Source organism: Xiphophorus hellerii, chromosome 10, assembly GCF_003331165.1.
Source record: "Xiphophorus hellerii strain 12219 chromosome 10, Xiphophorus_hellerii-4.1, whole genome shotgun sequence".
In the NCBI taxonomy this organism is placed as follows: Eukaryota; Metazoa; Chordata; class Actinopteri; order Cyprinodontiformes; family Poeciliidae; genus Xiphophorus; species Xiphophorus hellerii.
In genome coordinates this window covers 5,110,340-5,133,835 of record NC_045681.1, presented here as the reverse complement: position 1 = coordinate 5,133,835, position 23,496 = coordinate 5,110,340, and the positions used below count along the sequence as shown (strand labels likewise).

Sequence of the window (23,496 nt, the reverse complement as noted above, 5' to 3'; positions counted from 1 at the left end):
TTTCCCTATACAAATAACATGTATAATTAAGGGAAGTTTCTACAGCTCTGCCGTCACTCAAAGCCTTACTTTCAGTAATTTAGTCAGCTTGGGAGCAGTAGTAAGGGAAAAGGTTTTCACTGCAGAGCTTTGTGCAATGACAATTGAACTACACTGCTCAAAAAAATAAAGGGAACACTTAAACAGGTGTTTAACACTTAAAGTGTTCCCTTTATTTTTTTGAGCAGTATATTTTGCGCAATGATTTTACCCATGCACTCTGTGCAGGTTAGAATTATACACATGAAAATAATCTAATTCTTTTTTTACTGATTACTACAAACTGATTGTAAAATATTTATTTTTTAAGAGATTTACTGAAAGTATTGAAAAATAATAACCGACATTTTCCTTTCACCTCACAATTATGGTACCTGCGTTGAGTTACCACATATAATACCAATAAAGTACATGCAAGTTTTTTGGTTGTAAAGGGACAAAATGAGAAAAAATAAAGAAGGATGTGTAATATTTCTGGAGCTATGGCCATCTAATTTGTTCAAAAGTACCTGGGAAATTTCTGGCCTGCAGCAACGTACAGCGTAATAGCTCTTCATTTCTCACAGATAAAAAGGCATCATAACAAAGTCAAAAAATCATTGCACACTTTAAAAATCAATATTTGCCACTTTTTCTACTTCTCTGTATGTACTGTATGTTTTCTTGATCTGCACACAAGCTCCATCGGTGTCTGTTTGTGGTCAGGCTATAATTCTGATTTACACTGGTGCAATATGATACGGTAGGTAATGGGGACGACTTGATAAAAGAAATAAATTTTTTACTAGGTAAGAACAACAATCCCTAAAGAGATCCAATATAAAGAAATTCCCACCAAGGCTCTTCAAATACAAGCGCATATACAGTTCTGTGAAAAAGTGTTTTTTCCCTTACACATTCCTTCTGTTTGGTCACACTCAAACGTTTCAGATCAAAAAACTTTTAAAACCAAAGGAGAAAAAAAATGACAGTAAAAGCAAAAGCCATTTTTCTTCTGAAATCATACTGGCTCTGTGTGAAAAGTTCTCAACCATTGACCATCACCAGTTAAATAAAATATTTAACTAAACAATATAAACCACATTCTTTAGAGAATTTAGATCAATTCCACTGACCATACCACAGCCAGATTATTACCTAATCTCTAAAAGCTTAAATAGAAGCTCTCTGTTTACATAAAGTAGCCTAAAAATTAGATTAAACAATATTGTATCTAAAGAAATTCATCAACAGATGAGAAGAATGATTCTCATGTCTGGAACGGATTAACAAAGTTACTTCTAAGGCTTTGGGTTTCCTGTAAACACTGTGATTATCCATAAATGGCAAAAGCATGGCACAGTGGTTAATCTTCCTAAAAGTTGCCACTCTACCAGAATTACTTCAAAAGCGCTTTAATGTAGCCTAGTCAAAGCCCAAATTAAATTCAATTGAAATGCAGTGACCTATTTTATGATCCTAAACAACCAAATAATGCTTAAAATGCCTTTAATTGAGCTAAATAAAACTTTCTCCACTGATTTTAAAATCTTGCCTGGTTGCTTCCACGGATGAAAAATTGTTTTCTTTATTTGCTAACGATTTATACAATATTTAAAAATGCTGGATAATATGAAATATTCAAGTTTTACAATTAAAAAAACTGCAGAAATCTGTAATGGGGGATACGCTTTTTTTCAGCAATGTACACTGTGCACAACAGCTCGATTCTACACTTCCTATCACACAATGCAGTGCACCTGTCATGCAGCACTTAAAATCTAACAGCCATTACTGAGCATCTTCTGCTGCTGCCAGTCAGCGAGCAAGAACAGGCGAGAGGATCCAGCAAAGATGAACTCATGATGAGTAATGAACTCGAAAGAAAAAATAAAATGTATGCAAATATATTGAAGGGAGTATAATCCGCCAGGAGTTGAGGGTAAACAGGGTGCAGAGAGGCATGTAAATGTGGGGAAGAAGAAAGAGGGAATCTGGCAAAGACAGATCACTGACAACACAGGTGCTATCATTACAATTTATATTTCTGACAGCATTTTACACTCCTCCTCACAATGCATAAAGAAAGAAACTGACAGTCAACAAACGTAGAGCTACAAAGGCAAAAACGTCAGTCATCCCAAAGCTGCTTATGACTGCTTATTGACACCATTATGAGTTTAAAATAAACATTACTGGTCTTTTTAGAATTTGCAACACGTTAAAGCCTCTTTTAGACATGATTTATCTAACATGGCATCTTTTTCACAAATGCAGAAATCAGAAATTTAATTTAATCATGAAATGTCTTGATTACTAAGCACACTGTAAATTTGTCCTCTCCTTCAAAAAGCTGGAAAAACAACAGAGACAAATCTGTTTTACACTTTGCATCTCCACTGAAAGCTGAACCTTTCTTTGTCAGGTGCCACTAAAAGCAAAACACTTTACTTTGAGTAGGACTGTGTTAAAAATAGGGCTTTTGACTGCTTTTGACAGCACTTTACTTCTAGGAAAAAAATAGTGTTGTTCTGTCAGGGAATCTTTACGCTGAACACAAAATGCACAGTAACAGTAGTTTTCATCACTTTATCATAATGTCTCATTTTGCATGTAGCTGTGCAGCATAAAACAGTAGACCTTTACACCCTTAAAGCTGTTTCAAAGCCTTTTTATCAGATTTGCATTGCAGAATGAGCCTCAGATTCAAAGAGATATGCAAAATTACAAAAATTCAAAACGTAATCACTGCTAATACGTATATTTGAAGAGCTTTATTCAAGCAATTACTTAAACTTTGTCAGAACACTATTTGCAAAATTGCATGCTAACATTTTGTTTTCAAAATACATCATGTTGGACAGTGTGAAAATTAACATAGCTAGCAGGCAAACTGGTTGTACCCATGACACATTGTTTTGATTACAAAAATCGGCGCATGTACTATACACTGTTTGGAGGAAAAACAGTAGAATAATGTGTTACCAATGTGTTTTGGGAGGCTGCGGGTTAGTTAACCTCATAAGGAACTATCAAGTCTCCAACTGGAAAAAAATATGTTGTTTTTTTGTAGATGATTAACATATTGGTTCCACAATAAAAAAGGACTGAACTACTGTATGTGAGTCAGGGTTGACTAAATGGGGCCCTCATCCAACAAGTTTACAAAAAACTCCATTCCCATGCACGCATTTAGACAGTTGTTATGTTGAGTCTAGATATACAGAAGCTGCTACTTTAGGAGGTATGAGAAGACTCATTAAACTGTGGATGTTCCTGGAAAAAAAGTGCAGCTTTGTTATCAGTAGTCAATGCAGCTGTATTGCTGAGTAAGTTAGATTACGAAGTTATTTGTTGATCAAAGTTTTTGCTCTTTCTGCATTTTAAGACAACCAGAGATTTAGGTGTTAGTGTGAAACATTAAAAAGGTGCAGCTATGCATTTTTCAATAGCTTAAATGTTATAGGTATATGGGGAAGTAGTTTGTGGGAGAAGCTCACAACCTTGCAAAAATGTTCACATCCACAGATCTTTTTCATGTTTTGTGTATTGAGATTTTAAAGTGACAGACCAACACAAAGTGTTGCATAATTGTGAAAGAAATAAAACATGATTTTCAAAATGTACTAAAGTATAAACAAATATAACAGTGGTCTGTGTTTGTATTTGACCTTGTATTTGCTGTTACTGTGGCACCTTCTGCAATATCTATCTTGAGCCTAACATGTTGCCCACTGTTCTTTAGTCAATCTCGGTTGGATTTAGGTCTGGACTTTGACTGGGGCTTCTGTTGAAACTCTCCCAGGATTGTCATGTATTTAACCCAATTTATTTTCCAATCAGCTTCAACCAGCTTCCCTGTTTCCACTGAAGAAAAGAACTTGTACAAAGTGATGCTGTCACTAACATGTAGTGCAGTAAAAATGTTGTTCATGCTCTTCATTGTGTTGACTTGCTACAAAATGAGGTGCAATTGTGATTTGAAGGTTTTCACAGTTTTGAGAGCAAATCAAAGACAAATAATTTTCAGCTCTGCACATAGAGTCCAAAAAGATTAGCGCTACAGTGATCAACAACATGCACTGAGTGCATGTGTGTTTTTGCATATTTTACGAAAATATTAAAAAAAAACACTTGACATATTAATCATTCTGTGATGCTACAATAACATGTCAAGATTTTGATTGCTTATGTTCGAGATGTTTGAGATAAGGCTATTTTTACAACTTTCATGCTATTACGATACAGTCATGGGGCTTTTCTGCCAGAGACAGGGAAACAGAGAGCAGCAAGTGCTTGTGGCATCATGCTGCAGCACAATACCATTCAATCACAGCCCGATATATCTGAAATCACAGGACAAAGAGATGAAAATGTAGATCCAAAGCAGGTAGAAACAGCAAGCTGGGAGGGTAATGCTGTAAAGCTCCAAACACGCTGTGATTCCAAAGCTTTCTGCCAGAGACATGCTGGCAGAATCAAGTAAGCAAACACTCAGAATCAGCAGGAAGACTAACAGCAACAAGTATTAGGCCGGCATGAATGACATTACCACTAAGCAGGACTGCTTTTTTTATTTATTTTTATTTTTTCATAAACAGTGGAGCCTGGGGGACAAGGGTGGCTGAACCTGAGAAAAGTCAGGAGATCAATAGAAGGAGGGAACAAACCTTTCTGGCTTTTAGTGGTCAGATAAGGTCTTCTATCAGGTACCAAGTAATACCTCGCAGCATGAGTAGTGGGACAAAGATGAACCATCTTCCAATCCACATAATAGAATAACAAATAGCCATTTACATGAGGCCGTACACTGCAGTAGTGCAGCAGTGTATAAGAAATAGCTTCAAACTGAAGTTAAAATGCAGTGCTGAAGTCTTTGAAGCTTTGCTCTGCTTTGTTCAATTTCAAACCAATCAATTGCTGGGATGATGTCATGACAAATTAAATAATCGGTCTTGGATTAGCTGTTTACAGTACCGATCAAACAAATGTTTTTTTGTTTTTTTTTTACTTTCCTGACAGATTGCACTTTTCTGAGCTGCAAAGGCAGCAGTGTTTTGGAAGCGCATGCGCAACACCCACTGACAGTCGGCTCTTTGACACAAAGGGCCAACATCTTGTTGTGTATATGAGTGCGCGTGTATGGCTGTGATAGGGAAAGACACAGAGAGCATACTGCAGTTATCTTAGCTCAGAGGCTCTGAGGTTGTCACTTCTTATCAGCCTGATTGGTACTCAAAGTTTCACAGTTCCTTGACTCTCCCTCCTCTCATTACTTTCCTCACTTCACCGCTCCTATCTTTCTTTTACTATGGGAAATAGTGGGCACCCTGTCTCTGTGTTCCTGTGACCTAAATAATATACTTTTCTGATTCATTGGGCTCTCTGTTTGCTCAGTAAAAGGTGCCAGCTAAATGACTTTGAAGAGAAACAGTTCTAATAGCAACAAAAGACACAAAAAAGGCAAGGCTTGGATTGGAAAACATGGTTTAGAACATTTAGGTTCTAGCCAAAAATGCAAGATGAGCATTCTGAGTGAGCTGCAAATATTCCCAGCCTTGGTGCTGGTTTAACAGCTATTAGTTGTGTATCTTAAAAATGGCTATTATGGAAAAGTGCCCAGAAGAAAAGGATTGTGGGAGTCTGGCTGAAAACTTCCACAAGCCTTTTAAGAGACAAAGCAAAGATGTAGAAGCAAATGTTGAGGTGGATATAACTTTTCAGCCTTTAAGCAAATTCAGGATTCAGGTACAAATGTAATGTTTGTCATATCGCAATGACTTGGAAAAAAAAAGTATTGGAGAGTTTGAATGTTTTTGTGAATCTTATGAAACATACTTGTTTCTTTTTGATAGATAAAAAATACAAATTTTACATTTATATTACAAACTTCTGCACAGGACTGGGGAGTTTTCTAAATCTGATCATGTGGTTTGGTGCTTAAATCAATGAACATTTGAAACATTTGAAATTAGAGATGAATCAAAGAGACTTTGTCCAGACTTTGCCTATCCTTAGGTCTGACCTGTCAATTCAGTTGTAGATTTTTCTTTATCTTACAGACTAAAAACACAACAGAAATGACACAGGTTTCTTGACTACGTAGTAGCAGTTTTGAATCCAACAGAAAAACTAAGAAATATGATGTTACTGCCATTTATACTTTGAAACACATTTGTAAGATTTATTTTAGAATAAATTAAGAAAAGTGTGTTAAAGCGCATGCTGTTGGATGACATAGAGACTGAATATATCAGAATTATATTTTAGAACAAGAAAAATATTTAAACTCTACCGTTTTTACCAGGCAAGCAATGGAAAATATGTTAATTTTAGTCATTGGTTCTTCTTGAATAAAACTATGTCCATATCTAGGAAATGTCAATTTGTTCAAACAAAAACTAAGTAGAAACTAAAGTCGTTTGTTTTTTGTAAACAGTTGATAATGATAAAGCACATTGCTAGTTTTGAGACCATGAACACACACAAAAATATGTTTTCTTTTTTAAAACATCTAGAGCTAGTTAAATTAATTTCTGAGATACAGCTAAGTTTCAAATCATCATTAAGTTTACATTTTGCAGAAACGTAATGTCTGGCCATGTAAATGTTTGACGGAGTGAAGAGCGTTTAATTCATCTTATTAACAAGCCAAAAGAAGATGATGATTTTCTACAGCAGACACAAAAGGATAATTTAATCATAAGGGGCCAATATGATATAGATATTTTCTGATAGATAATTTAAAGTATAAAAGAACCGACTAGAGCAAAATAAGAAGTTTCTTGTTTTACTTTCAGTCTCTTTGGCAACCATAAAACACACGAGGGTGAAGTAAAGATTTTAGCTGTTAGCAGAAAAAATAAAAGTAGAGTTTGCTGACCCATAACTCATTCAGTGGTAAAGTAAGACATTGACTTTGGTAGCAGCCTCTTTATTGGTGGGTATTATCGGATCTCAAAAGTGTACACAACTGTGCTGTGTACATATGAAACACATAAAGAACCTGATAAATTATTCAGACTTTTTCCACCAAAAGTAAAGTATATTCTGAACAATTCAACAGAAGAGCAAGCATGTTTGTTGGAGAAAAGTCAAAATATCCTGGCTGCATAAGATTGCACATCTTTATACATATAAAACATTTTGGGTCACTACTGTATTTGGGGTTATTTACTTAGTTAGTTACTTTAACCCACCACAGTCTTAGATAGAGAGACATATTTGCTGCTTAGTTTTTATGTGATGGATCCTTTCAGTTTGACTTACAACTTTGATTTTATCCCTTTTTGACCACTAACATCTTCAAATTGGTCTATGTTTGTGCATGTTTACTTCTTGATCGCAAGTGTGAAATGACTTGATGTAGGAATATGACTGGCTGAGTTAATATACTGATCAACAACGACAACAAAAAAAAAAAGCATGGAAGTAGTTCTCCAGTATGCCTTGGAGGGATATTACGCATATGTGTGTGGATGTGTGGCAAAGATCTTGCCAAAAATAAAGAGATGATGTGGACAACCTTCAGTTAGGCCTCCCTTCTTAGTGGCTCGACACAATTTTGTCCCTGTGTGTAGGTGGAATGGGGTGTTAAGGCATGAATGCACTGCTGGCTCACCACAATCATGCTTGTGTAGGCGTGGGTGAGTGTGTGTAGTAAGGGATGAATGCTCTGCTGACTTGTCAGAGTTGAGGATTTTTCCCTGCAGCAACTTTGTTTCATTTATAAAGTGGTACTGCTAGTTGCTCTGGATAACAGCATCAGCTAAATGTCAGAGACAGAGATACAAAAGCACTGCACACATAGCTGTGTAAGCATAAATAAAAAACACAGAGTGCCAGACTCAGTCTTGTAACACTTGTTATTACACAAGGGACTTACGCTGCCATCTGTTAGAAATCACAGAGATACATTTTGGCAGTTTGTCCAAAAAAATGTTTCTCGAAATCTTTTCTCCTATGTAGGGGTGTAACGAGATTTCGTGCCACAAAATATCATGATATTAAATTTTTACAAGATTGGTGGTGTAGTGGAAGTGAGACTCAAGAAGCACTATCATGTTCTAGTGTGCATTATTTTCAATAAATTAGCCTTGAAGGTGTGGAGTGAAAGATGAAATAATGTTGAGCCTTTCAGAGCAGGTGGCTAAGGACGCTGAAGTAGGCTTCCCATTTTTGCCTTTCAAATGGTATTTAGTTCAGTTCTCGGTATTGTGAGGTTTTGTTTTGATTAGTTCAATAACCTTGGAGGATTTTTTTGAGAACATATCCCTTTCTGGTCATTCAAGGATTGAACATACTTTCCCAGAACCACCTTCAAGGCCTCCTGGTCCGACGCTACAACTTCTGCCCATTCTTAATTCATACAAAACCTCAAATGTGGCAGGAAGTTCTAGGCTTTAAAACCCAGATACTTTAATGCCACATCTGAACAATTAGAACACAGGACATGTTTTATGTGTGAAGCAGTGCTTTAATTAACACGTTAAATCCCTTCTCTGATCAACTGTTCATGTAATTGATTTTTTTTTTTTTTTTTACTTTTTTAATAATATCTGGGGCCTCATTTATAAAACGTGCGTACACACAAAAAATGTGAGGCGCCATATTTTACGCACAAGTCGACATGTACAAAAATGAAAGTGGCATGAAAGTTGTGCAAACTTTTAACTTGCCGTGAAAATGTGTGCCAGCTGCACTCTATTTTCTGCAAATTGGAATGTATAAAAGAAAGATGTGCAGGTATGTACATACGTACGGCTTTATACATCCAAATTTTTTTGTGCGCCAAACTTTTCTAAATTTGTCCGTACGCCACGTTTTAGTGTGAAAACTGCGCACTCTTTTATACATGAGGCTCCTGGTTTCTTGTCTGCAGCACACCCACCATCTTAGAATCTACAAAGAAACTGTATTCAGGAAAGTAACATATTAATCCAGTAGACGTCATATTGAGGCAGTATCCTGACCGTAATCCAAAAGATTAATTTCCAACCTAATATCCCGGTCTGCTGGAGAAACAACTGTTGCCTCCTCTCATTGCTCAGAACAAATCAGGCATGTCATAAGAACTGCAGGTCAAAACTCCTTTGACAGAGAGAAAAGGATAAAAAGCTGGACTGCTGTCCTGTTTGTTGCTGGGACCCAGAAAGCAAGTGACCTTTCCATGTACATGAGGAAGGAGGATTCTGGGTTACTTTCCTGATCTGGATTTGAACGAGCATGAATGTCAAAGAAAAAACTTCCAACCTGTCTTTGATAACACAAAAACCTAAATAATAGGTGCAACTCTGCTGATAAAAATGTTCGCAAAAGTCTAATGAAGGCTGATAAAACATCCATTGAACATTCAGATTGATGACCTTTCCTTTATTGTTTCAGACCCTTTTATTCTCATCAGCAGTGGATCCTTCTCCATCGTTAACTTAATGTTTATTTCTGTTGTTTATTCCTCATTGTTCAAGTAAACAAGTACATGAGGTTATTGATAAATAATGGCTATGGATGATGGAAAATACAAAACATCATAGCACTGAGAAGCAACATGAACCTCTGGTCTGTTACACATGTACAATTGATTGTTCCATGCAAAGAGAAATGATTTATTGCAGATTGATGAATGAATTGCCAAACTGATAATTAGACAGTAAAAATATTTGATTGTGAGATCAATTTATGCTAAGTGACAACAGCTGCTACAATGTTTTTGCTCGGAATCCCAGGCCATGTTGATTTTTTAATTTAAGCAAAAGTAAAAATTAATAATACTACATGTCTGGAGAAATAATGTAGCTAAGGTGTTAGTGTATGAGCTGTGAAGTCTTAAGTCTATTTGTCAAAAAAACAAGACAATTCTTAATATTTCTTAAAGAATTTTTTAAAAAGTTGCCTCATCAGAAAAAGGGATGCATTACTCCACACCTGTCAAATATAAAGCTGCAATATCTGTAATAATTGTAAGCCGGAGGTTTCATACTGAAAGGAAACTTCACCCAAATGCACTAACAAATTCTGTTTTTATGAATAATAATTATTATAATTTTTTATGTGGCTACAAAAGAGGGTCTCACATACTGCTACTTTCAACTGAAAAAAAAAATAAAACTGTTACATTTTGCTGGAAAAGAGGTCCGTTTAATTCAAGTCTAAATGGAAAACACATTTTCTCATTATGCTGCTACCAATAGTGGTATTATACTTCACTTAAATGTCAAAGTGAGTAAACAAAGGTTTTACACTTTACTCTTCCTGACAGACTTAAAGCAAATGTTTGAGCTGGATTAAGCCCACAGAGATTTCAAAAGCAGATATCAGAGGTGATAGTGTCTGGATTATAGAAATAGAGCTGGATAACTTTACACTCAATTTGTAGTTAATTACCTCGATCTGGGGATAGTAGAAAATGAAATTTTTCTGTCTTATTGGCCCCCAACACCTTAAAAAATGTTATTCTAAAATCATTTTAAAAGACAAATTACATAATACGTTGATATAACATTTAAATCTAGTATCGTACCCCTGTAAATCTGAAAGATAATCCTTCAGGTAACTTGACAAATGTAATGTAAGATTTAAATGAAAAAAAAAGACTTTTACTCAATTTTTGTCTTTTTTTTAACAGGATGAGAACATTTTTAAAGGCATTTAATTTAAGCTGATAACCAGGCAACTCCAGTCACATGCTCAGTAAATGTGTGCACCATATTATTATTATAGAGAGGCCCAGAAATACTGTGAATAAAATCAATAGGCATGACTTCAAAAGTTGCCTATTAATATTCAATAACTAGAAGAAGTGCAAACAAGCCTGTTAAATGCAACTCAAAAATATTGTCCAGTGAACGCAGTGGGCACGGCAGCAGTGACCCTGGTTACACGCTGTCCACACCAAACAGCAAAATTCAGTGAATAATGTATGTGCATAACACTTACAGGCTCTGTCAGCTCCAGAACACTGGCCAAATACGTGATGGGACTACAGTCACGAGTGTTTCCCACAAGTGTACAAGGTAGGAACATGGGACCCAAGTCATCTCCATCCAGCACATCCACGGTCAGTGTGGTGGTGGCAGTTCGACGGTCACTTGGTGAAGGTGCCCGGTCCTGCATAGAAATTAGATAGTTTATGAAATCTGAGGCACATTTTATGGAATACTAGCAACCAGGACTAAGAAACACTCAAGCAGCAGGTTAAATGATTTAGATAAAGAATAACCCAATCAAATTAAGGGCAAAGCACAGCAGCTGCATTAAACTGGGGTCAGAGAGCAGCACCCTATTAATAATATATCAAACAACAAGAACTGGCAGAGTCTGATCAGTGGCTTATGCTCCAAGACAAACTATCTATCAAACTTATTCTACTCAGGAGGTTCAACACTTCTAACAAAAACATCCAAGGCCAGCATCCAGAAATCTATTCGATCTCTCTGACGTGTCTCTGTGCATTAAATGCATAAGCTGACGTGCATTAAGTGGAAAAAGCATTCCTCTTCAAAAGATAAGCAATGTGGAATTCAAATTTATTTTGCCCTAGTACTGTATACTAATGTTACCACCCTTTTAATAGTCACATCCCACTGAATAGGAAATCAGAAATATTTTGTTTATAAATAAAGGACCAGATTTTGGCTAAATCCCAATTTTTATTTCATGCACCGTGTAAAATGTTTATTACAACCAGCCACTGTGAAAACCACAACAACAACAACCACACAGCTAAAATTCAACAAAATCTCACATTTCTTCTAATAAAATTGTAAGTTGCACACCCTGATGTTAATTTTTTATTATAACATATTTGCTGGAAAAGACCGAAATTTAAATCCAATTTTCAGGGATCTAAAAATATTAAATCAGTTTAATACGTTAATGATTTTCAAACACAGCTTAAATTTTTTTCAGACATACCAAACCCCCGAGGAGCTTTTTCCTGCTTGCAACTATCATGTTTCCTACACCAAGAACAGAACTGAAAACAGTTTTCAGTTGATTAATTAATTACATTTCCAATATGCTTGTTCTGTCAAAGTCTTGATCCAGAAAAACCATCTTACTCTAAAGGTTTGGTTTGTCAAGGAACTGAAAGAAAAACAAACGAACATGGCAGTACATCACATATTCAATAAAAATAGGATTGTACAAAGGTGTGAAAAATGTGCGACTGCTACACCAAAAATAAAGAATGAATCTTCTCTCACTGTATTAGTTTTTCTTCAGAGGTGACCTTAAGGAGACTTTAGGCTAAAATAGGAGGATTTTTGTGAGGTCCTCATGAAATATGCAGCCAGTTTGGAAGGAATACAAGGTCGTTGTCAAGAAACACAAACCTCATCGTCTTTCTACCGAATCCATGTTCCACAACAACTTGCAATGTGCTTTTATAGTAATAATGAGGAAACTTATGCGAAACTTGTACTACACCACAGCATCTCGAATAAGACAAAGATTTAACTTGAATCTTGGCAACTTGGTCACTGTTTGGAGGTAAAACATGCTTTGTGTATTGCACATCAACACATACAAATTGACCTTTAGAAACAAGCTCCTGTTATCAGAGCTTCCTAAAATTCCCTTGATAGAGCTTTTGGATCAATTAACAACTACCACTTCTACGTAGGTGGAGTACCCAAATCCTTAACATGACCTTTACAAGTGTACTCTTAAGAGGCCGACACAAGATCTTTCTGTAATTGCTTATAAGAATATAAATTATCTCATTTTGCCAACAGTTCAGAAAGCTTCAAATAAATCCATGATTTATTTGAAGCGCTACCAAGTGATACCTTTAAAATAGTCAATATTGTCTCAAACTTTGAAGATGTTTATGGTTTATTTATTTTATTGAGTAAAATGGTGACTGTTTAATGCAGTATGGCCCAGGTTGGCCCTACTCGCTGATTCTGTGTCATACAGAACTCTTTCAAATGTTTAAAGATTGGGATATTTTCTTCGAGCTTCCTTGTTTTGCTGTACTCCTTGACCTTCCTGAGGTTTTTGTTCTCTAATTTTCTCTAGAAAACCTTTGACGCCTTCATAAAAGATCTGGATTTATACTGAGATACGATTGTACGTATAAGTGGACTATTTAAATTGTCTTTATTTCTTCACATCTAGGTGCCCCTTTGTGGTGATTGATCATCTTCAAGTCAGTCTAAAATCCCAATAAAATACAGAGAAATTTATCATTGTACCGTGACAAAACATGAAGAAGGTTCAGGGCTCTCATTAACTCTGCAAAGTGCTGTATAACATTAGGTGGATGAAATCACAATGTGTTCAGTATAATGTCGAAGTAATATGGAAAGATAAGATTGCCAGTCATCAACACAATAAGTCTAATTATAGACTGGTTCTATCAGTGTTCAGCTGAAAAGGTCAGCCTTGTTTAATAGGTTTTGCCTAGCTTCATGCAGTCTCCATGGCCTGCTAAGAATGTATAATCCACCAATTTTCAGCTTCTCTAGACACTCCTAATATCCTCTTCGGATAAACACTGAATGTGTCAGCATTTCCAGAAGTCAGAAACACATTAATCTTTCAGTGTACTGTTGACTTTTAATAATGCTTTTGTGGTAACTGGGATCTGGGATATGAATACATGGAGTAACTCTGAGAAGTCTTTTATGAGCATGGTTCTCACATTACAACAAAACCCTAACTGCAGCTGATGAGAATCATTTCAGCCATGGTTCAGCTTAGATCACTTTAACTTCTATAGACAATGTGCTTACTGATCTGACAAAATAAATATATTATAGTGAGCTAATTAATAAAACATAAGAGTGCAGGGAAATAAAAGGCAAACAATTAGATTGGCAAATACATTAGTGATAATTAGGGATGCTCTTGCAGATTCCCTTAGGCTGACTAACCACTACAAAGGCTGTGGAACATTAATATTAGAAATATAATAGTTTGCAAAGTCATATACATTGTATATGAGAAAAAAAACATGTTTTTTTCTCCAGATATTTTCTATAAAGGAAATACTGAGTAACAGCTTTTTTTTTAATAATCTTTTTGTTTCATTAAAAGACGTCTAAAAATATTTCAGCATGAAAACTCATGAAATTAACAACAAATTCAAATAAAGAAACAACCACTTACATTTGCCTGTATAATGACCAAGTATCGTGTTATCTCCTCGTAGTTGAGCCGTTCCCTTAGAACTACGGAGCCAAACAAAGTCAGGGGGATGTCAAAGGTTCTGTTGGCAGTCTGGAGAACATACAGACATGAGGCAAAAGCAAACTCAATGAGTCACACACAAAGTCTACTCTTAAGATTTAACAAAATAAAGACAAGCTAAGACATGTAATACACGTGGAAGATAGTTACACAACTGTAACAGCAAGGCGTATTTTATGATTTCAATACGATGCAAATGAGTTGTTCAGCGGAAGAAGGAATAATTTATGTGGGTTCAGAACCAGCAGAGCAAAAAGAGAAATATAACAACAATAAATCAAATGGAATCTTCAGTTAAAGCTGTTTCGATTGCATAGAGAAGCACAAATCTGATGTAGAATAAAAAGAGAGAATGGGCTTAAAATCTAATTTTGTGAATATGGTCATTAACACGAGGGGGAAATTAAAACAATAAATGCAGCTTCAGTTGTATTCTGAATTCAAGTAAAAGTTTTGCTTTCCTGGGTGAAAAACTACTTCAAATACAATTATTTAGTATTTCATAACAACACACCAGATAAACTGCGGTAATATCAACTTTTTAAATCAGAACACATTAAGAAACGTAAAACACATTAATGCACACAACCACATCAAACTCATTCAGTACATTGTTTATGGTTTTTGGTAAAACAGACCACTAAACTCAGTTTTCCATAATCCACACCTGTAAAGGGTTACAGGTACACTGGATTGTATTTAAACACTGAGCAGCACACTATAGGCAGTTCACTGGTCCATGGCAGAGTAAATAGCAAAATTAAAACAAAAAAAACAAAAGCAACAATGATGTAAACACATCTTGAGAGATTTATAGTATCCAGGAGGACATTACAGACATGAAGGACTTGGATGAACTATCAAAAACATTGCATTTTAAACAAAGTACAGTTAAAGAGATAAGTTCTGAGAAACATCTTGTTATTTTATAATTTACTTAAGCTCAATTGTTCTACAAATATTTAATATGTTTCTAGTGATATTAATGGAAAATACATTAAGAGTGCATAAAGAGTCAATAGAATAATCTATCAATGGGAACAAGATCTGAGAAGTTGGCCATGACGTGAAATTCAAATATTTTGTTCACCGAGTCATTCTGTCATCACTCTAACCCTTTGACACGCTGCCCTGTCTTACTGGAAAAGACTTTGTTCCACACAGGATTACTCTTGGATTGTTGTTCCTGGGGTATGTTTGGATTTCCTTTTTATACATTCCAGCGTTTTCAGGTAAAACTTGAATGAGCCCACTCTTAAGGTTGAGAGAGAACCCCAAACATGAATGGAGTCAAGATGTTTCACTCTCAGCATGTCTCAGGACTCATGCTAGAATCCATTTCTTCTTACAAAGACAGATCTTTTTTTTTTTTTAGATGTTCCAAGCAACCCAAAGAGAACTTCAGGGAATACCCCCCAGTTCTCTCTAGTCCAGTTTGCTGGTAGTCCTTGTATTCTCTGGAGAAAGTAAGGATTTTTTCCTCATAAGAAGTGACTTCTTAGACCTAAGCCACTGTTTTAAAGTCAAGACTTCGCTGCGCTGTCATACCTGAACAAGTTTTGCACTGATGGCAACTTGATCCTTTAGTTGGAGCCTGTTTAGGGGATTCTACAAGTACTTCTGGGATGTTTTGTGCTCTCTGAGACACTTGATACCCAATTTAGCTGCAGTGTTACTAGAAGCAATATCATTGACTGTGAAATTGTTCTGAAAGTATTTATTTGGCGTTACACATAGTTTAAAAAAACAACAAATGCAATGATTTTAAGCTCTGTTCTCAGGTACGACAAACATTTTCACGTCTAAATCAATAAGAATGACAGCGTTATTTATATCCGCTGAAATAGAGTCATTAACATTTTGAGGCAGGGCTAACACATAATGCCACTGAGGCTTTTGTGAATAAAATATTCTTTTTGAATTTTCATTCAGCAAAATTTCCATTTCAATGAACGCAGATTACAAACATAAGGACTGAAAAAGTACAGCTTGTAAGAATACATGAACTTTTGACCCTTTTGGTGAAACTATTTTCCAGTCTTTGCTAACATGATTATATTTGTATGAAAATCAAATACTCTTAAACCAGCCAACAAAACATGTTTAGAATTTGATTGCATAGATGTTGACAGCAAAAGATCAGAACTCACCGGATCTTTTGGGTTGTACTGGATGGTGTACTCTATCTGCCCGTTGGGTCCGTCGTCAATGTCTGTTGCACCATTATTCCCAGAGAAACCAGAGAAGATCGTTGTTCCTACAGGGGTTAGCTGAAAAAAAAAAAAACAACAGCAGCAGTGTTTCCATATGATGTCAAAACTTTCAAATCACAGTGATTAAATCATTTCTGACAGTGTCATACAAACATCTATTGTTTTCATGTGGCACAGATGAAAGAAGAGCAAAATAAGATTCACCAGCATTTGGCCACAAGGGATGTTAATCCCCCACTGTTTTCTACAGAACAAAGAGAAAGTGCTTTGCATTTTTATTTTCATTACGCATAAATCGGACTTGAAAAGGAGGATCAGTTGGGAGTCATTTGTGTCTCTTTCAGTTGCACTTGAAATAAGTGAAACACAGGAAGTGTTCAAAATGTTCCTTCTATGCATAGCATCAGCAGTCTCTCACTAATGTGAACAAATGAAAGGTTTCACTGCCCCCCTCTGATAAAAGAGAACATTTGAGATCCAAATGTTTTACTGTGTCACTGTTAAAACTAATTACTGCTAAGATAAATGAAGTGCTGACAGAGGTCACAGCTTATTAAATTGAGCCTTTTCATGGAGTAGAATTTTGAAAAATTAATGAACAAATAATTCAGCACAATTTAGAGAAAAATATGATGCTGGTTTGCTGTAAATACAGTCAACCTTGTTGTGAGTGAAGCTTTTAAGACTTTTAAATGTGTAAACACATTAACACCAAAATAATTGAGAAACAGGAGTGCATCCGTGAACACAGAAATCCACTTTGGTACACAGTGAAAACTCTCAGGAGAGACTTATAACTGAGAGTTACTAATAATAAATGTCAACTTCAGGTCACGTTTTAAAAAAAATAATAATACGTTGACTGATATATTTAAAAACAAGTTTTTGTTGTTCATAGCTCATCTGTGAACTATCATCCATTGATTTAGGATGACCTAAGCATGTAGCATGATTAATGAATAGCCACAGTAAAAAGGATGTTTGCACAACCAGCACTCGCGAAACACAAGTATCGATGACCGTAAACAAAAAGGCAGGTTTATTCAGGCTCTCATTGTAAATTTCAATCTATACTTTTCTTCACCTTGAAGTGTTGACTATCACAAGCAGTTTGTTTGTTCTGTTAAATAATTTAGTCACGACAGGAGGGAATACTGAGGGTGAAATTCTTCTTTTTGCAGCCTTCCCAAATGCAAACCTATTAGTGTACATATTCAATGGTCCATTTAGTTTATACCGACAGCCGATTTTAAGCATCTTCAAAGAGTACGAATAGTTTGATCTATTAGTATTGTTTGTCAAATTTTGAAGTTTTGTATGCCAAAATGAATTTTTAAATGTCTTAATGGTAACATGTTGAGTGGAATGCTGAAACTTCTTAATGTCCTTACCAAACCCACTATAGCTTGTATATGTTGGACATAAAAAGATTTAGACAGTAGCTAAATAGCTAGTGCATATGTTTTAAAGAAAAATAAATAAACATATGACTGGGAACAGAAAATAGCGGAACACATGCCTACGGCCAACAATGGGGGATGCGTAAGAGGAAGATAACTCAGCTTCACACACGGCACCGAATTGAGTATGGCTAAATAGAAAGGAAAGAAGAGAATGACACCAAGGATACTGGAAATTATTTTTTTACATTTTTGGAAACAGACCAGGAGTAATTAACAGGATGTTTTTGCTCTCCTCGGGACACGTGATAGGGTGCATGAATCACCAAACAGCTAAACTGAGCAAAGTGAGCAGCAAACTCCAGGCGACTCAAACTGTATTTTGCAATTAGTGTTAATTTGGGTTAATATGTGAGATAAGGTTAAAAATTGTCAGCTTTTAATAAGAAAAAAGAATGTTTTGTGGTATATTTTTGTATGTTTTAATTCATTATGTTTTATTGACACATGCTATTGTAACTAGACTGCATCGCTGTCTGCCATGGTAGTACGTAAATCATGCTCCAAAACTATAGCTAGAAATCTAACAGCAAAGGGTTAAAAATATCATTGTCCTTTATTGTTCATAAAAAAGGATTGAATGAAGTGATTTTAAACACAATTACTGGAAATTAGCCATTAGCCAGTCAGTTAGGCACACAACACTGCCTTTTCCTGTCAGAGCAGCTTTGAGTCAACTCAAGTCTTTGTCCGTTCTACTTAATGTTTGTTTTAAAGGATAACAGGATGGATTGTTCATGCCTGCAAGTATGCTCACAGCTCGACTGCTTAACGTGCAAGTGAGGCACATCTCTGAGCTAAAGCAGAAATCAACATTAGAAGCAGAGCTGTGCTGCTTCGGCATCAGAAATTGTTACAGAACCAGATTGTTTCGTGCATATTAACATTATTCTTTTTATGTTCCCACAAAACACAGCTAGACAGCTTTTTGGGCATATTTTCAGCAAAAAGAAATCATTATACAAAGAAACACATGTATTTTTGAGAATGGTAGTGCAAAAAATGCCAACCCCTCAATACTTTTTACTGTGCTAGGAACGTTTGTCCAAACTCATCAACATTTAGGACATCCATTCACTTTATTTTTATTGTTTCCAGTTCAGCACTATTTAAAGACATTTAAACTCAGAGAACACTTGGCTGTACAGATATGCACCCTTAAATATGTTCTGCAATTAAAAACAATATTCCAGCAGTGCAGATGGTAATGAGGTGAACTGATATATGTGTTGCGAGGGTCTTTTCTACTTTTTTGGTGGGAGGAGTGGGGAAGATTACCTTAGTTATCCTTTCATTCCCATGGCCTATATCTGCATAAAGACCTGGAAATGTTTCTTCTCGTATTCTCAGATCGGGAGGAAATTTACTGCTACATATGCTTTTGCATACAGGGATTTTTTGGCCTCTGGTTGGACATAAAGATACAGTCTCCAAAATGTCTGTTGTAAATTCCTATTTGGTCTAGTGTATTTCTGTGTTGACACCAGATGCCAAAACAGATTTCTGTATGTGCAAACATTTGTGACAATATATTTCTATCCGATTCAGATTTGTAGAACCTAATTACAACAAAGCTGATCTCAGGTCATAAATTTAAAAGAGATTTATTTCAAATGAAATTACATTCATCTTCTTTCTTTCAGTCGAATCAATGACTGACATTCAGCTTTATCACTACTGACATTCAGCTTTATCACTAGTAAAACCACCAGCTAAATGCTTGAATTATTTAATTCTAGTTAGCATGCATGTCTCTATCGATTGCAGAACAAACTTTACTTCCAAAATGAATGCTTGAGAGAAACACAGACTATCTGGAAATGATTTGGTAGGAAAATTTGTACGTCATCAACTTATATAAGAGATTTTGGGCATGTAGACGGCATTTATTTAAAAAAATATTTCACTAGGTTCAATTGTCACAGACAAATCTATCAAGGTATCCAGATTATCTAAATAGACATCAGTTGTGGCAACACTTAATAGTAACTAAAGAAGCTTTCACATGTTTCTTATTCTGCCTGGTACTGGAAGTCGTGGGTTACACAGATTTCAGTATGAGAAAATGAAGCAGATTTCATTAAATATATTGTTCAATAAGCTGTTTGTAGTATGTCTGTCACTTTTGATGCCCCAATGCTTTTTGTGTTTCTTGGAATCAAGAATGCTATATTCAGTGTTCAAATTACATCCAAACAGATTAAGCTGAACATCTGCTTTGATGTTCAAAACAGATGTACAGATTGATTCTTTTCCTATATTAAAGGATTAAAACAATTTAGAGCTTTAGACGACCACCAGAAGGCTAACTTGGTTCTGTTTTTTACTTCTATCTTCAAAACAAGATGTACGTTTTTGAAATATTTTCAACCAGCTGGACGATTTTGATGACTGGTAGACATCTTACAATAAAAGTAACTACTATAGTTACTGTTAAATCAATAGTATTAACCATAGTAGTGCTAATTTAAAGATGCCAAACAGTTTAAAAATGATACCATCATATATTCTTGGCTGTTTCACAAAGAGACTAAACTACTGAGCTGTATGGTGGGAAAGCTCCTCTCATGACTCAGGACTGAGGGGAGCTTTCCCACCAAAAGTACTTTACTTTTAATTAGTTAATGTAAGAAATCCTTATTAAATTAACAGTTATTGAGTGATCTTAGTAAAAAAAAAAAATGTTTAGAAAACTAGCTATCTTTTTAGGAAAAACAAAAATATTAGTAGGTAGTAGGGGTTCATCGTATTGAAATAAAAGAATGATTTGGAACATTTCTACTGAACATTTATGTATATTCATATATATTTTACTTTTACAGAGCATGTTAACCAGGGGAAAAAGGCTCTAGGTTGTTAAGTTATCTCTTCTCCCTGATTTAACAGTGATTCTTGTAGCGTCACTTTGCAGCCTTTAAATAATGAAGCAACTTTAAATCCTGCTTCCACTGCCTTCTTATGACATTAACCACCAGGATAAGATAAGAAGGAAGCCTTTCAGATTAAACTTAAACTGTGTCCTCGAGATTGTTGCGAAATGAACTGAATTTATTTTGCGCCTTCCTAATCATAGGAACTACTCAAAGTACTTTACGCTGAGGCCACTTTGACCCATTCGCACACATGTATACAAGTTCACAGATTGGTAGATAACTTGGGGTTAAGTACCGAGCCCAGGGGAATAACAATAAAGAACATGCATTACAATTAATTGTGATTTAAAGGTAAATGGAGTCCAGGTGTGTTTAGTTTTCTTCTTAGATTTAGATGATATTGTCAGGATTCTGGCTTGTTGAGGTTGTGTGTGAGTGTTTGTGAGACTTCCCTCCTGACCAGGAGGCCTCTGCTGGAGGGCGTGGCAAACCTGTTGGGGCCGTTACACCCGACTCCAATTATATAATCACCTGCTGGGGTTCCGATCATCAGTCGTTTCTGGCTAGAATCAAGCTTCAGTCTGTTTTTCACTCATCAGGAACAGATTTATCCATTTACCTTCCTTTGAGACCCGTTTTCCCTTCTCTTCGCCTTGCTGGTTTAACCTCCTAACGGGTTTCCAGGCCAGGCTTGAGTCCAGATTGATCATCCACAACAGCCCCACTGACCTCAAGCTATTAATCAGTATGAATAATTAAATTGGAAACTGGGTGCAGCTGTCTGGTACTGTGCTAAACTGGTACAAAATTTAATTGGCAGAATAGAACCACTTAGTGACATTTGGCAATCATAAGTCTGAGTAAATAAACAGTAAATGACTAACTAAAAAATAAAAATCTCAGCCCACTTTTATTGGTTATCTAAGTTAACCCTTTCACTCGTATTATAGTTTTATAACATTACATCCATGTTATTGATATGGTATGTGTTTGTTTTACTATATTACCAGATTTCTTACCAGCTTCAACTTGTCTAAAATTAGATTGCCTTATCAAAAATAAAAGAAAGGTTTGTGATAAAATATGACAAAATGATTGTTACATTTACATTCAATTCTGCTACACCCGAGCAAAGAAACTAGCTGGATAAAAATAAGCTTAGATTTAATTTTATTATGCAGTTTTAGTTCTGGCAGTAGTGAAAGTGAAACAAACAAAGCTATGACTGTCGGACTAATTCAACCACTCACTGAGTCAAAAATAAGTAAGTGTTCCCGTTATTACATTGCTGCTAATATTTAAATCAAAGTAGCCACTTTTGGAAAATTATTGCTATCAAAATGTCTGAAATGACCTGGGCTAAACACAGGAACAATTATTCTGACCATGCAGCTCCTAAATTGGAGGAAATAATTTTAAAAACAGTAATAGGAATTTTCGGAAGCGTATGATGGGGTGTGGGCGGAGAGAAGAAATAATAGCCCTCAAAATCATTTTCAAAAAAGGTGGAGAGGTTAGTAAAAGGGCAACACTGAGAAGGCAGGAGTGATGAGGGAGGATGCATAGCAGGGAGAGGAATGCTGCAAAAGGAGCAGAGAATGTGGAAAAAAAAAGTGGAGGGAACAGATTGAGTTTGACAGGCGGAGGAAGACTGTATAACGATATATTTGCCTTAGTCCGCCTAGGATCGTGCTGGCAGCAACCTACATGCATCCACGTCCAGTTTAACTTTACACTTCCTCTTGCTGAATTCCTCTTCCCATGACGCTAGAGGACAAACTGTCATGTTGAAGATTATTCTGAAAGCCACAAAAAAAACCCAATTTCTTTCCATCTGTCTAAAACCTTTCTATTCTCCGTCAAGTAGTGCAAACAAAGAAAAAAGAGGAAAGAAAAGCAAACTGGGTGCTTTTTTGTGCTTAAAATGTGTTGCAGCGAAATCATGTAATTTCTTTAATATTGACTCAAAAACTTTGGAGGAAATTGACAAAAAAAGTTTGGTATAGAAAGTCAAAGACCAAACCAAAAGCCAGCATTTCCTACCACTGATTTCTTTCATTTAAAAGTTTTATAAATATTGGTCTTAAAGGAAGAGCCAGATATACACTCTTCAAAATCTCTATTCCACATTTTGTCTAATTTTGTATTATAGGTGGATTTTATATTATAAGTCAACGAGTAGTGTATAATGGTAATAAGTAAGGGAATTATACTATTTTGTCCTTGTAAAAGTAGGAAATTACTCATTTATACAGGTCTCTTTAATGTCTATATGTGACATCTATTATGAACAATTACTTTTAGCTAGAAAACCTACATACAAAACAATGGTTACTTTGTTTGTAACATGTAACATTGTTTATTGTGCTGTTGTTTATTCTTTATTGTGTGAAATGAATTTGAATTGGAAAAAACATGAAAAGAGGACAACACATCTGCAAGCCCACTTTTCAGAAAGTGTCCTTGTGTTATATAGATTCATTACATAGAGTGAAGTATTTCCACCCTTCATTTATTGTAATTTTAATGAGTATTTTCTTATTGAAAACAAAAACCTAAAATTGAGTATCTCTGAAAAAATTTCATGGGACAAAAATCTTTATTTTTTGACCTACAAATTTATTTGGAAAACTGCTGACTTGACAGATGAATGTTGAAAAGGTGAAGGAAAATGTACTTTGAGGTCCCTTGTTTTGAAGAGCCTTCTGCGTTTTCTCCAAGCTAAATTTAAACAATCTA

The 23,496-nt window shown here is 35.6% G+C and overlaps 1 protein-coding gene across 3 annotated transcripts in view; it reads right to left on the bottom strand.

Moving 5' to 3' along the window:
• LOC116727280 (protocadherin-15-like) overlaps positions 1-23,496 on the bottom strand; it is a 228,917-nt gene that overhangs the window by 132,103 nt on the left and 73,318 nt on the right. For all 3 annotated transcript variants that reach the window (XM_032574623.1, XM_032574624.1, XM_032574625.1), the window contains exons 7-9: positions 16,362-16,481; positions 14,131-14,241; positions 10,954-11,124 (exon numbers count right to left, since the gene is read on the bottom strand). In XM_032574623.1, the coding sequence (XP_032430514.1) occupies positions 10,954-11,124; positions 14,131-14,241; positions 16,362-16,481 (402 nt within the window). The remainder of the gene's footprint in view (positions 1-10,953; positions 11,125-14,130; positions 14,242-16,361; positions 16,482-23,496) is intronic.